Source organism: Hibiscus syriacus, unplaced genomic scaffold, assembly GCF_006381635.1.
Source record: "Hibiscus syriacus cultivar Baekdansim isolate YM2019G1 unplaced genomic scaffold, ASM638163v2 tig00001799_pilon, whole genome shotgun sequence".
Taxonomy (NCBI): Eukaryota; Viridiplantae; Streptophyta; class Magnoliopsida; order Malvales; family Malvaceae; genus Hibiscus; species Hibiscus syriacus.
In genome coordinates this window covers 538,959-556,346 of record NW_024061890.1, presented here as the reverse complement: position 1 = coordinate 556,346, position 17,388 = coordinate 538,959, and the positions used below count along the sequence as shown (strand labels likewise).

At 34.4% G+C, this 17,388-nt stretch overlaps 1 protein-coding gene and 1 pseudogene across 3 annotated transcripts; one reads left to right on the top strand and one right to left on the bottom strand.

The window, feature by feature from the left end:
* Positions 1 to 1,792: 1,792 nt before the first annotated feature.
* On the bottom strand, positions 1,793 to 5,785 carry LOC120134104 (protein IQ-DOMAIN 1-like). Of its 3 annotated transcripts, none has more exons than XM_039150581.1 (6): positions 5,598 to 5,785; positions 5,012 to 5,118; positions 4,540 to 4,701; positions 3,592 to 3,819; positions 2,472 to 2,585; positions 1,793 to 2,383 (listed from the first exon to the last, which is right to left on the bottom strand). In XM_039150581.1, the coding sequence occupies exons 2-6, from the start codon at positions 5,078 to 5,080 to the stop codon at positions 2,027 to 2,029; spliced, it is 930 nt and encodes a 309-aa protein (XP_039006512.1). In that variant the 5' UTR covers positions 5,081 to 5,118; positions 5,598 to 5,785; the 3' UTR covers positions 1,793 to 2,026. The 3 variants fall into 3 exon arrangements, with proteins under 3 accessions (XP_039006512.1, XP_039006525.1, XP_039006518.1); XM_039150594.1 differs by lacking the exon at positions 5,598 to 5,785 and adding an exon at positions 5,571 to 5,592; XM_039150587.1 differs by lacking the exon at positions 5,598 to 5,785 and adding an exon at positions 5,245 to 5,390.
* Positions 5,786 to 6,887: 1,102 nt separating this feature from the next.
* Positions 6,888 to 7,633, top strand: LOC120133849 (annotated as a pseudogene).
* The last annotated feature ends 9,755 nt before the right edge of the window (positions 7,634 to 17,388 follow it).

The following is a 17,388-nucleotide window of genomic DNA, read 5'->3' as shown; positions in this document are numbered from 1 at the left end:
AAAATCATTTCAGAAAAAATCATTAGCGAAGAGGAGAATTTTCACCAAAAAATAAAAAAGCACACTTGAATAATTTTACTTCTAATAATAATATCCGGTATTTATTCATATGGATAGTTGCTTGATTATTAAAAAGTTTTTTTTAATAGAAATCTAATAAAAAGTAGATTTTCTACTATTAATTAACATGAAAAAATAAACTCTATTTTCAACGAAATTAAGTTTCTTACTTCCCTAATCGAACCAAGAAATTATCACTGCATTTTGCTGTCGAGGTTAAGTTTTTCTTTCTTGCTAGAGAACAAAAAGTCCACTAAACAGAAGATAACGTAAAGAGTATTCCCCTCTCAAAATTATATTGCACAGCAGTCTCTTAAATAACTCAGCATATATATGAAAAGGGTAAAATGTATAACCAGATCCATTACACATACTATGTCCAAACATCAATACATAGCATTACATGATTTTTGATGATTTCCCATTACATTCAACACATTTTGTCAGTACAAAGCAATTCTCATATCTCAGTTTTATTTCTTTCATCATAAAAAAATACATGAAATCAGTACAGCCAAGTGATTTGCATCAGTAATGTGTAGGATCAGGACCCCCAGGACTAAGAAGTTTAGAGTCGTAGAGGCTTTTGTTTTTGTACAAATCATCTCTCATCTCTGTAGTGAAACGGTACAATAGTTTCCCTGAACTAGTCGCAAGAAACAGCATTCGAGACGACATGGTTGGATTTCCCCCCTCGATGTTTGGATTAAGAAGTCGACATTCAGACCTCGAAACTGAGTACAATACCAGAATCAAGCATAATGCAAGAGATCGCCACTGGGCCATTTTCTTGTAGCGGTTATAGACACCGCAGTCTTCTTGTCCGTCCAAGCTTTGAACAGTAAGTAGTATATAGGCCACAGTAAACATATGATAGGCATTTAGGGAGCTCGAGTTAAACTTAAATGTATCAGCACATATCCGCTTGATGCATGCAAGAGTCGCGTCTTCTCGGCTTCTTCTAAAGACAAAAGCAGAATTTAATTAAACAATAATGAGAATAATAGAATGTTTTAATCATTTATTTTGTCGTTATTAGAACTGGAACTTATATATTTTTCCTTGAAACCTTGGAGATCCACTATAGATCGTAGTGGTCTGGTGACTACACCATTGAATATACTGAGTTTGCCATGGCAAATGAATATTCATCAACTCGGATTCAAAATTATATTGAAACGGGAAGTCCGCTGATGTTAGTGTGGGTCAAGTTTGTTTGTCATATTCTCAGTGGACTTTATTTTGGGGAATGGAGCAAATAGTGCGACTTTGAGATTGTAATTAAATTAAAAAATGCGTAAATTCACTGTTCTTTATTCTCAATGGTACGAGAAGTGTAATAAGTTGCTTAGAAAAGATGCTAAATGACTAGTAATTGCTAGCACTTTGTCTTGTTTACGTCACCTTTCAACATATACTCTCTTCCCCGAGCAATCCACAATGAACCTTGTCTTGCTATGATCTTTCTTATTAGCTGAATGAGACATGCTTTATTTAATACCTCTAGACTCTTCATTTCAGGCCCTAATTTAGAATTGGGGGACATACTTTGTTCCACTGAACTCTTCCTCTTGCTACGGATGCATTATATTCCCTTCAAATGAATCTAGTAAGTACTGATTCAGGCAATGTCTGCATCAGTAATTCTGCATTTGAAACACCATAGGATAATGAAACAAAACAATAATATCACATAGTAAAGAATAACAATCTCCGTTCTGCTACCAAAACCAACGGGTTTGACAATTTTGTAGTCATGCATGACATTTTTTTCAGTTCTCACCACTTCATATACAAAAAACGAAACAAAACCAAGATGGTATAAATACATGAACTTTTCAATACCCAAGTAAAAGAAAGTGGGATTTTGCTCACTTGCATAGCCGGTAAGCTTAGTGGCAACATGAATTTTGGAAATCAAATGGATGCGCTAACTATGTCTCGTCTTTGGCTTGCCGCTGAATCACTATCTCTTCCTTTTATTGTTCACTTCTGCGGCTTTGGTGCTTTGTTGACGTGCAGCTGGTTTCTCAGCACCAGGGTAAGACAACCTCCTAGGCTTCTTCTTCATGGTTTCCTTCTCATTGGAAATATGGGTTATTGGTGATACAGACGGTTTTGGTTTTGGTTTTGGTGAACTCGAGTTTTTACTACCCTTGTTTATCTGTCTGTTATGTGGTTTCTTAGGGGTAATGGACTGAGTATGGAGGCGGCTCTCCCATGGACGAACAGCAATCCAGCGTTCCACCCAGCTCCAACCCCAATTGGCTTTAGCAAGCTCATAATTGCCAATCCCGTTATTGTTAGAGTTGGGGGCCCTCCACTGCAAATCATGAATATTCCGTGGTTAGTTATTGCTTAGACAACTTTCACCAAAATAACAAACCTTACAGCTTCAGAAAAGGGCATACTTGGTGGGAAAACGCATATGCCATAGTTCGCTCCCGTTTAACAGCTGCTTCTTCTCTATGATGTATTTTTGTGAGAATTTCCTCCATTGTGTCAGGACCACAAGACCATTCTACCTGTCATCCATTTAAACTAGTATTAGAAGAGAGAGAACCAAATAGGCCAGTCTCGAACTGGCAGATTAAGTGGAAGTAGAAAACAAAGATATCTGGAGGCTTTCATCAGGTGGTAGGAGCAAAGTTTTAGAGACTTTGGCAAATGAAACATCAAACATTTTAAACTATAAAATGGAAAGGATAAACAGAACAGTATGACATAATAAATGCTACTTGAAGACAACTCTAGAAGAACCAAGAGGACTCTGGACCTGGATGAGTCTACTTCAATTGTTCCACAAGCAGCTTGCATAAACAGAACCCAGAAGATCCACATCGTGACATACCAAATCATAACTATTCATACCATAAAGGGATCAGGAGCATCAAATGAGCTTGCAATATACAGGAGTTGGAATCTCTATTTGATGATTTGCTGATAATAGACAAAATGCCACTAACATACAGACATGTAAAGACGGCACAGAGAGATATGATGGGGAGAAAGTCAGAAATTATTTAAACAACAAGAGAACTCAAGAAAATAGATTACTTGATCATTGCAGTCAATGTTCTAGGCCATCACAAATTTAAACCTCAATAGTTCGTCTTGTAATTACCATTTAGACTGGTTTGTAGCAATTTAGTATAGCAAATTATAACAAAAGATTCAGTCAGACAATGGACAGGTGATTTGGGCTGAACGGAAACTACCGTTGATGCATGCCAAATGACCATTCCTACAGATTTCCAGGTGTCAACTTTTTATTCTCAAATCTTGGCAAGATTCTAATTTATACCGATCAACGATCATTAGGTGTAAACTAAGCATGATACTTAGGAAAATACCGTGATGCTAATTGTCCACAGACATAAGATGTTTAAAATTGTATTCCTATACGAGTTCACATGTTTAATACAAATGGCCTTTTTTTTTTTATAGGATTTAATACAAATGGCCTTAACAAGCATGCTGTCAAGATCTTAGTCCATGCATGGTCTCATGAGTCAGATCTCTTGATCTAACCTCCACATCATGTAGTTTTGCTTCGAGCTTTAGTTGATTTGTTATTTTCTTCTGTCTGAAACGGCCGGCTGTTACCATACAGAGCCGGCGAGCTCTTATCTGAGCCTGTATGTTGCTCCATAAGTGAAGATAATTTAATGTTGTTGTAGCTTGCTTTTTGACGGAATTGTTTAGGGTTTGAGCCTGTAACCTTACGGTACCTTTCAACCTAAGTAATTGTTTTCTAGCCTGCATCATGCAAAACGAAATTATTAAACCATTCTACCAACTCAATGACGAGCATATAATATTACTTGCAAGTGGATTAAAAGAAGAAAGAGGAAAACCTAAATACACTCGCATTGTCAACTTATAAACAAATTCAGAAACAGGGGCGATATTTGGGCACATGTTCATGATATCAATTGATTATCACATACCACGTGCCTATTGCTCCTATTTTAGAAAGGGTTTAACAAACTCATTTTGAAGAGACTAGAGGTCACTTCACTAAACACTTCAATTTATGGGGATTGAAATACAAAGAAGGTTCTATTGCCAAGCGTAAATAAGGAAAATTAGGCCGAATCTGAAACTAGAATTTATGGGGAAGAAAAGAGAGATAGTAAGAAGATTCTTATTAACGTGATGCCAGGACCAAAATACCTCTGCAGTGTGCAAACCATCTATTGTCAGGCTTTTGATGCCCAATATAGTCTTAAAAGAGGTCATACATGCATTCTTTATAGTATATGTATCATCTAAAGAAGAATGCAAAATTTAACCTCATAAACAAAACAAATGCTATTCTCTAAAAATTGACAGTAATTACAATTGTAAAATTTTCTTGTTTGCTCTGTGAGGAACATCATTGAGACATAATCACCACCAATGCAAGCAAAGACATGCATATATATAAAAGTTTTCATCTATTATGATCTTATTTATAGAACTTCTAAATCAACATACTCTATAGGCCCTGAATGCAGTTTGAATCCGTGTTGCTGCTAAATCCTCGACCGGCATGCCAAGTGTGTTGGAATTTCTGCTAACTAAACTCATTCTAGTGGATGCCTTCCGCTGGTGTTTCTTCCATTTGAAGCCATTGGATTTTGTAGAAGCCGAAGATTCCTGTGCCAAGCAAACGAGACCAACTACAAGGTAAAGGTCACCTCAATAAAGGGAACAAATGAATGATAAATTGGAGATAGCAAATGGTATCAAGGAAGGTGTAATGAATAACGGGTAATGACACTTTCAGTTGTAAAAGCATTAAAAACCAATTTTAGTGGGAAATACAATCTTCCAAAAGGTTTAGATCATGGATAATATAAATACCAAGGATTCAAATTGCAAACTAATTATTTATCACTATAATACAGAGAACTGCATAGCTTAGTTAAGGGTTGTTAAGTAAGCTTTAGGAACCTGGTATATATACCTTTACTTGCTTTGAGCCCTCATCTTTCACTATATTTATTATTGTCTTCAAGAAATTTCCAGAACCCATTGCTGATAGCAAGTATCTCTACCTAGCTTAGCATCAACCTGAGTATTTTCCAAAGCAAATATAATCAGAAACAACAGCAGTAATAAATTGGAACACTAAAAATTCAGTTTCTAAAGAGAACATGACCGAAAAGTTTCAATTTTTTTTTATTTTATGCAATGAACCTGATTTGATTTGAGTTGGAACATTTATTCAAGGGAAATAACTAGCAGTTAATAAACAGAATCAGCAAGCTTTTTCACAAATGAACAGCCAGACAACCATCAAAGTCAACCCACCTCCCACTAACAGGCACAAGCTGAAATTGCAGCAGCTACATTAACCCCATAATTTCATAAACCAAAGATTTGATTTTTAGAAGATAAACTAGTTTCTAAATTTTAATCATCCAGATCTCAGGATCCCTCCCAATCATGCAGCATCCCCAAATAACCATTTTCCCCTGATTATAAATAAAGCAAAAGAAACGAGAAGCAATTAAACACCAAACCAAAAATACGAGTTAGCAAGGACATACCAAACAAAGCTGTAAAAAAAGGTACTTTTGGTGTAGGAGGAAGGGAGTGAAAGCAAAGATTTTGGGAGATCAAAGATAAAGGGAAAGGTGGTGACAATAATAGGACGAGTTGCAGTAAAGAAGGCAAGCCTGAGATCAAAGAAAGGAATAATTAAAGGGTGGGTGTGGAATGTGCATTGTCATGGCCCTTTTACCAGCTTTCCCTCACTCTCGTTATTTCTTCTGTTTATTTATTTATTTATTTATTTCGTCTCAAAAAGAATCAAAAGCTGGTCCACGGAAGAGAAATCATATTAAAATATGTTCTTTAATCCTCTTTCTCTCTCGCGTCAATCAAGGGCTCAACAACTGATATGAATTATGAAGAACAGGGGGAACTTGTCGTGTTGATTGGTTATATTATTGTTATTTATTAAAAAATTCAACACAAGGGAAAATGATGGAAGATAAGAAAATTTAACTAACAGTGACATGTTTTTTGGTACAGTAAAGGTGGCCTATGTGAATCAATGATTCCCCCACAACATTTGTGTCTGCAGATTTATTTTGTTGAGTAGTGAATGGAGTTGGGATTTGGGAACATTCTGTGTACGAGTTTACTTACGGTACAGCTGGGTCTTTGTAGAATGTTGACCGGATTGGATCGGACGTTCAGATTTTAAACTGTTAAGCAAACGTTATTCATTAGCTAATGAGAAAATTCATGTGATCAATTAAAATATATAAAAGTTACGCGTAAACATATAGCGAAATCAAATTGAAAAAATAAAATAAAATTTCTGGCTCAGATATTAAGACTTGATCATTGAGCACGGGAACTGGTTGCTTAATATTTTAGTCTGCACATGGAAAACAGTGTGAATAAAGTAATCAGTAATAGGTTAAACATAAAACACCAGTCATTTATTTACCCGCGCGATGTTGAAGATTTGACACCAACTCTGGAAAAATTTTCTTTTCATGCCAAATAAATATTTCAGACTTTCTTTTCTCTTGATTGATCAGCTAACGCATTATTATAAATTTATAATGTTTTATCATACTAAATATTGTCTAATAACGAACACGGATTCTCAAACAATAATGTTGGAGAGTACTTAATTTTAAAGTAAAAAAGAAAGCGTTGCTACCTAGCTTCAAAAGCTTCCACCTCTAAAAGTTATGGAAAATTCTTGCAATTCACATTAATGGTTCTTCTTTAGAATATATATATATATATATATATATATATATATATATGCATTTATTAAGCTAAACAGAACACCTCCTAGAAGAGAGAAGTAAGCAACTATGGGTTCAGATGATGATGATGATGATGATGATAGAGAATTTGGAGTGAGCCGCAAGTTCATGGTGTAGACAATAGCCTCTTTACTTGGAGTTGTGATGATCATAATCTTGCTCCATCTCTACACTAGGTATCTTCTGAGACGCCAAGAGAGGAGACGGCGAGCCGCCCTTAATCTCCAGAGGACTCAAATTGCAGCGTTTTATGAAAGTTACATCATCGAGCCACCAAAATCAGGGTTCGACCCTTTGGTCCTTGCGACGTTGCCGATGTTCACGTACAAGCAAACCACCGGTCAGGTTGAAGGCCACGACGAGCCCATGGAGTGTTCGGTTTGTCTGGGAACCATCACGGAAGATTCCACTGTCAGGCTTTTACCATATTGTAAGCACGTTTCATGTGGAGTGTATAAATACGTGGGTGGGATCACATACAACGTGTCCCATATGTCGCAGGGAGGCTGAACCGACAGTCCAGGCGGCAGAGGATAAAGAGTTGTGCAGCATGGTTCATCCCACGGCTCCTCCTTTAATGGAAAGCGCGTCCATTGGTTCTGTCCAAGTGGGAAAGGAAAGTGAGGCATCAGGGTCAGGGTCAGCGTCAAGATTTGGTTTCTTTAGAAGAACACTTGGTGGGGAGAGATCGTCAAGAAGGTTTCAAAATTGTGGGGATGAAATAATTGGCACTCAAGATTTAGAGACAGTGATGAAAAATATTCTTTGAGAGACTCAAAGCTCATTTTGCTATTTTTCAGCTCAGGAGTGTAAATTTAATTACCTTTTATTAATTATATTCTTGATTTTCCTAATGAAAATAAAAATATATTTTTTAATAATTTTCATGTCCATCATATTATCTAGTTTTAGGCTTCGAATTTTATCCGATAAAATCTTATCTATAATTGGACCTGAACAATAATCAGCAGTATTTCTCTGAAATGGACACGTTGTATCGATTATCCAAATGCATGCATTTCTTAGATTGTCGGCGCCAAGCGGTCAAGGCCTGATTTTTAGTGGCCGCCAGCTCCTCCCGACATGCCTTGAAAATCTCCCCATTTCCACCTTCAGGTTTCCAGGCTTAATCCTTCGTCTTCCTCAACAAACAATGGTGTTGTGTTTAATTTTAGACAACTTTTCAGGTTAGCCACTTGGTAATATGGTTTCGGTTGCTAACTTCCTCATCCTCACCAACACGCAACTTTAAATGATTTTGGCTTTTAATTTTTGTCTTTTATCAGAGAGTCAAAACAAAGTAGTCCTTTGGAGCCGAAAGCGAAAGCATGTGTTGATGATAGGAGTAATCCTAACGGCAGTGGCAAGGCCGCTTCAACAACTTCTTTGCTCTCAACTCATATATCAAGCAAACCCTTAATTTCCTAGAAAGATATTGGACTTCACAAGGAACCTGTTTTATTTACTGTTACTGTTATACCAGTTTTTGTCCGCATATTTTTTAAAATTTTATTATTTTATTTTATAATAATATTAATGTATTTTATTTATTTTTCTTTTACAAGTTCATTACAATATACCCAAATCCAAAACTAGCCCATATAAGAAATAACCCTACCTCATAACCCAATCATCCTAAACCTGACAAAATCTACCCTAACCTTAATCTCACTATTGCCACCGTCGCCGTTAGGGTCTTCGTCGTCAACTCTGGTCACCGAGCCACCACTATTCAACTATAGTTCACCTAACCAAAAAATACCAAAATCAAATCAAATCCAAATAAATATATCTAAACCCTAGAAAATTCGGGCTTTAAATGGTGGCTTTCATTGCTTCCACCAATTCTCTTTAAAGACATCACCAAATCCGAGTAAGAAGGAGAGGAGTCCAGCCATAAAAAGGGGAGGAATCGTGAAAAAGAGTAGAGGAGAAAAAATTCAAAAAAAAAGAGGAGAAAAGCGAGATAAAAAAATTAGCAAAAGAGAGGAAGGAGATTCAAATTAAAAAAAACAAACAGAAAGAAGAGCCATTTTCAAAAAAAAAAAACCAAAAAACAAAATATAGGAGGCTTTCGAAATTAAAAAAACCAGAGAGGGTTTTTAAAAGAAGAGAGATCAAAGAGAAAGAAATCCTACAAAGGAATTACATTGTTCATCACTGTCAGTCATCAGAGCCATTGCGTCTTCAATCCGTCGAAGGTAACCTCGTTGCTCTTTAAATATTGGCTTAGTCTCGGCAAAACTTTCGAGATAATGTTCTCGAATAAATTTATTCACGAGATAATGCAGTTCCCAGATTAATTGCTCAAATAGGGTGAAATCCACAGTGTTGTCCGTAGGTCGCCATGCCATCCGAGCGACCTACTAGGTCGCCATTTCTTCTCGGCGAGCTACGAGAGATTTTGCATGTGCCATGCACGTCCCAACACGCTGGGCATCCGAGGCCATCCGGGCGAGCTATGCGAGAGCATCCGAGGCCATCCGAGCGCATCCGACCGAGGCCATCCGAGCGAGCTATGCGAGGCATCCGAGGGCATCCGAGCAAGGATAGGTCTCCATGCACGTTGGGCGACATTGTAGGTCGCCATGCACGCCAGGCGCGCCAGGCGACATGGTAGGTCGCCATGCATGCTAGGCGACCTTGTCCTGCGCCCTGCTCCCCGCTGCATGCTCACCTGCTCCCCATTGCATGCTCGCCTGCTCCCCATTGCATGCTCGCCTGCTCCCGTTGCTTCATGCACCTTTATTCGCTGCATTTTTGCATCATAATTTTTGCTGCTTCATGCAGTATCATTTGTTGCTTCATGCAACAATTATTGTTGTAATCCACGAGAATCAACGGCTCGTGATTCTTCAATTATTGGTGCATGGCAGCCGACCCTTTAATATATAGGGGGTATGATATGGGGTTAAGGAAGCATAAGAAAGAAAGGGAGAAGAGTGGTGAGAGAAAGGAAAAGAATAAGAGGAAAAAGAAGAAAGGGAGTCCGGCAAGCAAACATCGAGGCAAATTTTCATTTTATTTAATTTAAATTAGTTTATTATTTTAAATTATTAGTTTGTTAGTTTAGAGTTAGGGTAAAAAATTTACTTAATTAGTTAGTTTGTTAGTAGTTAGTTATATATAAAAAATATGTAATTAGTTTGTGTTAGTTAAATAGTTAAGTTGTCATATGATTTGTTGAATTTATATTATATAAAAAATTTAGTTAATTAGTTTTTAGTAGTAAATTATAATTAAAAAATCGTTTATTAGTTTAAGTTATATTAAAGAATAGTTTATTAGTTGTTTAAGGGAAATTCACGTTTAAGTTATATTTTAAAAATTTTAGTTTGTTACGTTATAAGTTTATTATATTATAAGTTATTATATTAAATTTTTTTGTTGTGTTGTAAATTAGTTAATTAGTTAGTTAGTTACTTAATATTAGATTATATTAAATGATTTTTTAAATACTGTTGTTTAATTTTTTTACAGATTTATTCCAATGGCTGGCCAAATTCCACTGCTGAGACTTGACAATGAACATATTTCAAGTCATTTGGGAATAATGGTGAATAAAACATTTTTTTAATGAATTATAATTAATAAATATTTGAATATTATTTTATGATGATTGTGATAAATTTTTTTCATTATTTAATTGTAGGAGGACGAGCAGCGAGTCCTTCGTCTTAGACTACATAAAGTGCCCAAGCCACACCCATTGATAGAAGAAAACTTGCAAGAGGCTGGATTTTGGTATGTAACATTTGTGCGAGATTACAAGTTGGTCCCAAGTTTGATCAATGCGTTGATTGAACGTTGGAGACCAAAAACGCACATGTTTCATTTACCGTGTGGCGAATGTACGATAACTCTGGAGGATGTGGCAATGCAACTCGGGGTCCAAACTAATGGGATGCCGGTGGTAATGTCACATGAGTTTAATAATGTGGCACAACTTTGCAGCTTGTTTCTTGGGAAAGCGTCCGTACCACCAGAGTGTAGAGGGTGGCGTGTGAGGTTGTCATGGTTGAAGAATGAATTTTAGCTTCAACCAAATAGTACGGAGCACGAAATTATATATGCAACATGAGCATATATATTACAGTTGATTGGGGGAATTTTGATGCCTCATAAATCCGGTAGTTATGTTCACACTCAATATCTTCTTTTTTTAACAAATTTTGAGAATAGTAGGCAATATAGCTGGGGTTCGGCGATATTGGCATTCTTGTATCGTGAGATGTGCAAGGCGTCATTAGTCGTGAATGATAATAATACAGCAGAAATCAGTGGATGTCTGTTGCTGCTACAATCATGGGCTTGATATAGACTTCTATTTTTGACACCGATTAGTCAGATTGCGGTTGACTTTCCACTTGCCGGAAGGTAATATGAATCCTCTATTTTAATATAAAATATTAATTAGAAAATATTTATTTTGATTAAAATTATTGAACAAAATGTTTATATTTTTGTTTTGATTGATATACAGATGGAGGCATAAAATTAAATGCACGGGGTTGGTGCACAACAACATTAAAGAGTTTAGGTTGAAGATCGACATTAAGGCTAAAAAGGAGGTATGTATAATATGTTATTTTTAATTATTATTTAAATTAACTATATTATTTGATTTAAATCAATTTTATTATTTTTAATTGGAGACCATACATGAATGAAGAAAATTTTGCGTTGATACCGCACGATATTTTAGATGGGTTTCAATATTGGTGTGTTGTTACACCATTGATCAATTTTGCTTTTGTTGAGATCCAATTTGGGGATAGAGTGTTGAGGCAATTCCACTTCCACCGACCTATTCCATGGAGTCCATGGGATCATGACCTCCTCCAAAACTTAGATGGTCATCGTCAGGTGAATTGGGTTGAGACACATGACGACCTACACAGATTTGATGGTCGTCGTAAAGAAAATGTTAAATGGGTTGAGAAGCATGCAACCTACATTAATGCTTGGAATAATAGGGCTTCATTCATTCCAACTCTTGACGACATTCAAGACGACGACTTTAATTTTGAGACTTCGGCTTACCTTGTTTATTTTTTGGATAATGGAAAGCCGTTCCTGACAACAATGGTAGAGAGGCGATAATTTTTGAGGTTTAAGAAAATATTTGGTAAAGCTGAATACTCTCTATCGAGTGGGAGTGGGAGTTCATCTCAACAACCTGAAGCGGAAATCACCGATGTGGATAATAGCGCACCACAATCGTTCGGCGATACGGGATCGTTGCATCACGCAGTTGATGATTCTATTGTCCCGGCATACATACCAGAGTTTGTGCAGTCTGAGGCACCCATCTACTCTCCCGTGTTTTCGTCGACGTATGACTTTGAACACATGGCAATTCAAATGCCCCCAATAAATGAGGAGGATGGGTACCATACTCCTCCTGAACAACCGCAACGGCCACAACGTATCAGACGTCCGCCTCGACATTATCATTCAACAACACCCCGGCATCGACAACAATTATAAACTCATTTGCTATTTGTTACAAATTATATATTGAAATTAGACTAGTTTTTTTAACCTTAACAATGATTTTTAGTATCAAATCATTATTATAATTTCATTACTAGTAATCATTAGTATCAAATAATTAAATATTAATAATAAATCATTATTAATAATAATTAGTAAATCATTAGTATCAAATCATTAAATATTTAAAAATATTAATAAATTCAACTATGTATAAATTTAAATTCGAGTAGTCCACACTTGTACACTCATTTGTTATTATTCCATAATTATTAGTAATAATTATTAAATCATTAGTATTAAATCATTATTATAAAATCATTACTAAATCATTATTAAATCATTACTAGTAAATCATTATTATAATGATTATTATTAAATCATTATTATAATGATTATTGCTAAATCATTATTATAATGGTTATTATCAAATCACTACTAAATCATCAAATCATTAAATATTAAAATCATTTTTAAATCATTATTATAATGATTATTACTAAATCATTATTATAATGATTATTATCAAATCATTACTAAATCATCAAATCATTAAATATTAAAATCATTATTAAATCATTATTATAATGATTATTACTAAATCATTATTATAATGATTATTACTAAATCATTATTAAATCATAATATTAAAATCATTACTAAATCATCAAATCATTAAATATTAAAATAATGACTAAATCATCAAATCATTAAATATTAAAATCATTATTAAATCGTTTTTATGGTTAATTGAAGCACATATCCATTTAAATATGTTTAAGTCATCGAATTATAAATGTCATATCAATTAGGTCCCTCCATTTAAAAACTCCGCTCGAACAATTTATCGACAAAAATTACATAAATTCAACTTCAATGTGAAGATATAATAATTTATCACCCTATTAGTATCAAATTATTATTATAATTTCATTATTACTAATAATTACTAAATCATTACTATCAAATAATTAAATATTAATAATAATTTCATTATTACTAATCATTACTACCAAATCATTAAATATTAATAATAATTTCATTATTACTAATCATTACTACCAAATTATTACTATCAAATCATTAAATATTAATAATAATTTCATTATTACTAATCATTACTAAATAATTATTATAATTTTAAATATAAATTCATTATTAAATCATGATTAGCAAATCATTACTAAATCAAATCATATCATTATTATAAATCAAACAAGTATTCCATGAATGGGTATTAGTTATGTAATGGTTCATTGAACCACACGTCCATTCAAATCTGTTCAAGTCCTCGAATTATAAATCATTACAAAATTAAATCAGGATAAATACATATAAATACATATATGATTACTAATGATGAGGCCTATATCTTGGTAAATTAGGACAACTGTTTTTTTGAATGGCCTTCACCCCTACATAATCCGCATCTCTTTGCTTGACCTCTCTCTCTAGCATGGAAATCCATACTAGTATGAATACGAGTGGACTCAGGTCGACCCTTTGGACTTCTGTGAAGCATTGGATTTGGCAGCCATTCATCATGATCCTTTTTGGGCTAATATGATTCATTCGGGATCTGTCTAAACGCATAGCTGTAGACATTTAATATCCTACGTAGGTGAAAGCATTCATCAACATAAGTGTATGCGCTTACACCAGCATACATACATGCAACGACTGCATGAGCACATGGATATTTCCATGCCTGAAAATGACCACAATCACACCATTTGTGTCGTAAATCAACTTTAAATGTTTGGTCTTCTCCTCCGACATTACGACGTATGCACGACACGATAAAAGTATGACCAACTCGGTCGAAATTATGAACAACCATTGATGTTTCCAATCGCTCATTTGCTTCCATTGATTCCACCACTGTAGGAGCCCAAGTTTTACCTCTATTTATGAGACTCTCAAATTCCTTGCCTTTATCCGACCAAACCTTAGCCAATCTAAAGTATGTCTCTTTCACCACACTCGCTATTGGGAGATGGCGTCTACCTTTTAGTACCAAATTAATGGCCTCGGCAAGGTTTGTTGTCATATGTCCATATCTTCGACCTTCATCGTATGCTTGCGACCATTTTTCCCGCGATATTTTTGAAGCCCACTTCCAAACAAGCTGATCATCGTAAAATACCTTCAAATTCTCCAATCTCTTGTCAAAATTTGATCGACGTAGTTCGTATCAGGTTTCATAGTATATTGTGTTAAATCGCAATTAAAAAACCACGTAAAAATTACACAAATATTGAAAATAAAACTTACCTATGCTGACTATCTCGCTACGAATGTGTGCGTTATGAAACTGGTCGATACTATTATTGCTAATATGACGGATACAAAATGTCACATATGCATACGGAGGTATTCAACGACTTCTTGGTCATTCAAATGTCGCCAAAATACCCGTTCCTCTATCGGATATCAAGCAAACTTCATCTTCACGAACGACATATTGACGTAGATTGGTCAGAAAGAAATCCCAAGCCTCTGTTGTCTCTCCCTCAACAATGGCGAATGCAATTGGGAAGATATTTCGCTCACCATCTTGAGCAACTGCCATCAAAAGTACATGTCTATATTGACCATACAGCCACGTACCATCTACTTGGATCATACGTTTGCAAAATGGAAATCCTTCAATACATGCCTTAAATGCCCAAAATAGTCTATGAAATATTTTCTCCCCTGACAGAAGTTGACCTTCTTCGTCATCTGCGGGAATGGTTTGACACTAAATATTTTTTAACACAATATTTTTTTTAAACTGGAATAAATTAAACAAATTAATTTTATATAATCTAATATAAAATAAATACTAAATATTTGTAAACACAATATTTTTTTAAACGGAAATAAATTAAACAAATTAATTTTATATACTCTAATATAAACTAACTAACTAACTAATTTACACATATACAACAACAAAAAATGAACAACAAAAAACAATAAATTACCCCGTATTTATGTCTTATTCCTTTCCTTTCCTTTCCTTTCTTGTTTCTTTCTTCGAATCAATATGTACGTGAGAAAATGTTGTAGATTAATACATGTACGTGTAAAAAAATTATTTCTTTAAACAACAATAAATTAAACAACTAATTTATATAATCTAATATATTATAATATAACTTAAACTAATAACTATTTCTTTATTATAATATAATTTAGTTAAAATAACAAACTAACAAACTAATTAAGCACTAATTAACTTTTTTTATAATATAACTTAAACTTCAACAAACAACCTAATATATGTTTAAACACACTAACAAATTAATTAAATATTTTTTTTACATTTAATAACTTAAACTAAGAAACTAATTAACTAATTTTTTATATAATCTAATATATAACTTAAACTAACAAATTAATATAATATAACTTAAACTAACAAACTAATAATTTATACTAACAAACTAATTAACTAAATTTATGTTTTACCCTAAACCCTAAACTAACAAACTAATTATTTAATATAATAAACTAAATTAAACAATTAAAAATTACCTCACGAATGATGTTTGAGCCTTTATCTCCCTTTATTCTTCTTCTTTTCCTTTCCTTTCCTTTCTCTTGCCAAATTTTCTTTCTTTCTTATGATTCTACCCTAAACCCCTCATATTCAATATATAATGATCTTTGCACGGTTGGTAAGCTGCAATCAATTTGAGCTGTATAATTCACGTTGAAGGCTGTAAATTTTTCAACCATTGAACACTGCAATAATACAACACTAATTACTGCATGCAGTAGCTGATTTTACGCTGCAACAATGCAACTATGATAACGAGAGGGGACAGTCTCGAAGCTATGGCACGAGGGAGCAGCTATGGCTCGAAGCTATGACATTTTGCAGCTCAAATCATGCTGCAATAATGCAGCTATTACAGCTGCATGCATGAGGTCTCCTGAGCAGCTGCAAGAGGAATCACGCGAGGAGCAGGAGGAATAGGTGCATGCATGAGGTCTCCTGAGCAGCTGCAAGAGGAATCACGCGAGGAGCAGGAGTGCATGACGACCTATGCTTGAGGACGTGCATGTGCCATGCAACACGTTCATTCACTATGTGTGTTCATTGGGAAGCTGGCCAAGTAGTAGGTCACCCGGATGGCATGGCGACCTACGGCCAACACTGTGGATTTCACCCTATTTGAGCAATTAATCTAGGGAGTGCATTATCTCATGAATTAATTTATTCAAGAACATTATCTCAAAAGTTTTGCCCTTAGTCTCGTTTCAGGTTCGAGAGAAACTATTTTGAAGTTAAGGGGTTTCAAAAGTTTCATTTCTAGGCTCTAAATTCTGAAAAATGGAAAAATAGGTAGAGAAAGTTGTGGCACTTTTTTTGTTTGGGTAAGAGAGCGGCGACATAAGAGACTAAGATAAAAATAGTAATTTTATATTAAAAACTTCAAATAATTATTTAAATAAATAGGACACTCCATGAATTATTTGAAAGAATAACCCAAATCGTTCATATAGATAATCTCGCGACTTACAAACATCGTGTTAAATCCTCACACCTTTCAACACGCGAGATAGGTTCGATGTTGGCGGACTTTCCTGGTATGCCAATAAAAGAATTGGATAAAATGACCTCGCACATTGCGAAGCGTGAGATAACCTGAGAACCAAAATATAGTGAGTGCGAGATTTATGAGGGAACTCGTGCCCTGCAATGCGCGAGGACCTTTCAAATCGAAATTAATAACAAATAAACACAATAAATAAATATAATAATAATAATATTAAATATTAAATATAATATAATTAAAAATATAATAAATAAATATAGTATTAAAATAGATATTTTATAAATAATAATTATAATATAATTTGTAAATTTGAAATAATGAAAATTATATGTATAATATATTAAAATATAATAATTAATAATATTATAATTATAATATATTTTGGAATTTATAAGATAAAAGCTGATATTAATTTTTATTTGGAAGGCTGATGGAGTTGTATGCATTGTTTTCTGATGTTGATGATGGTATCAGTGTGTCAAGTTGGATACGAGCGGAGTTCG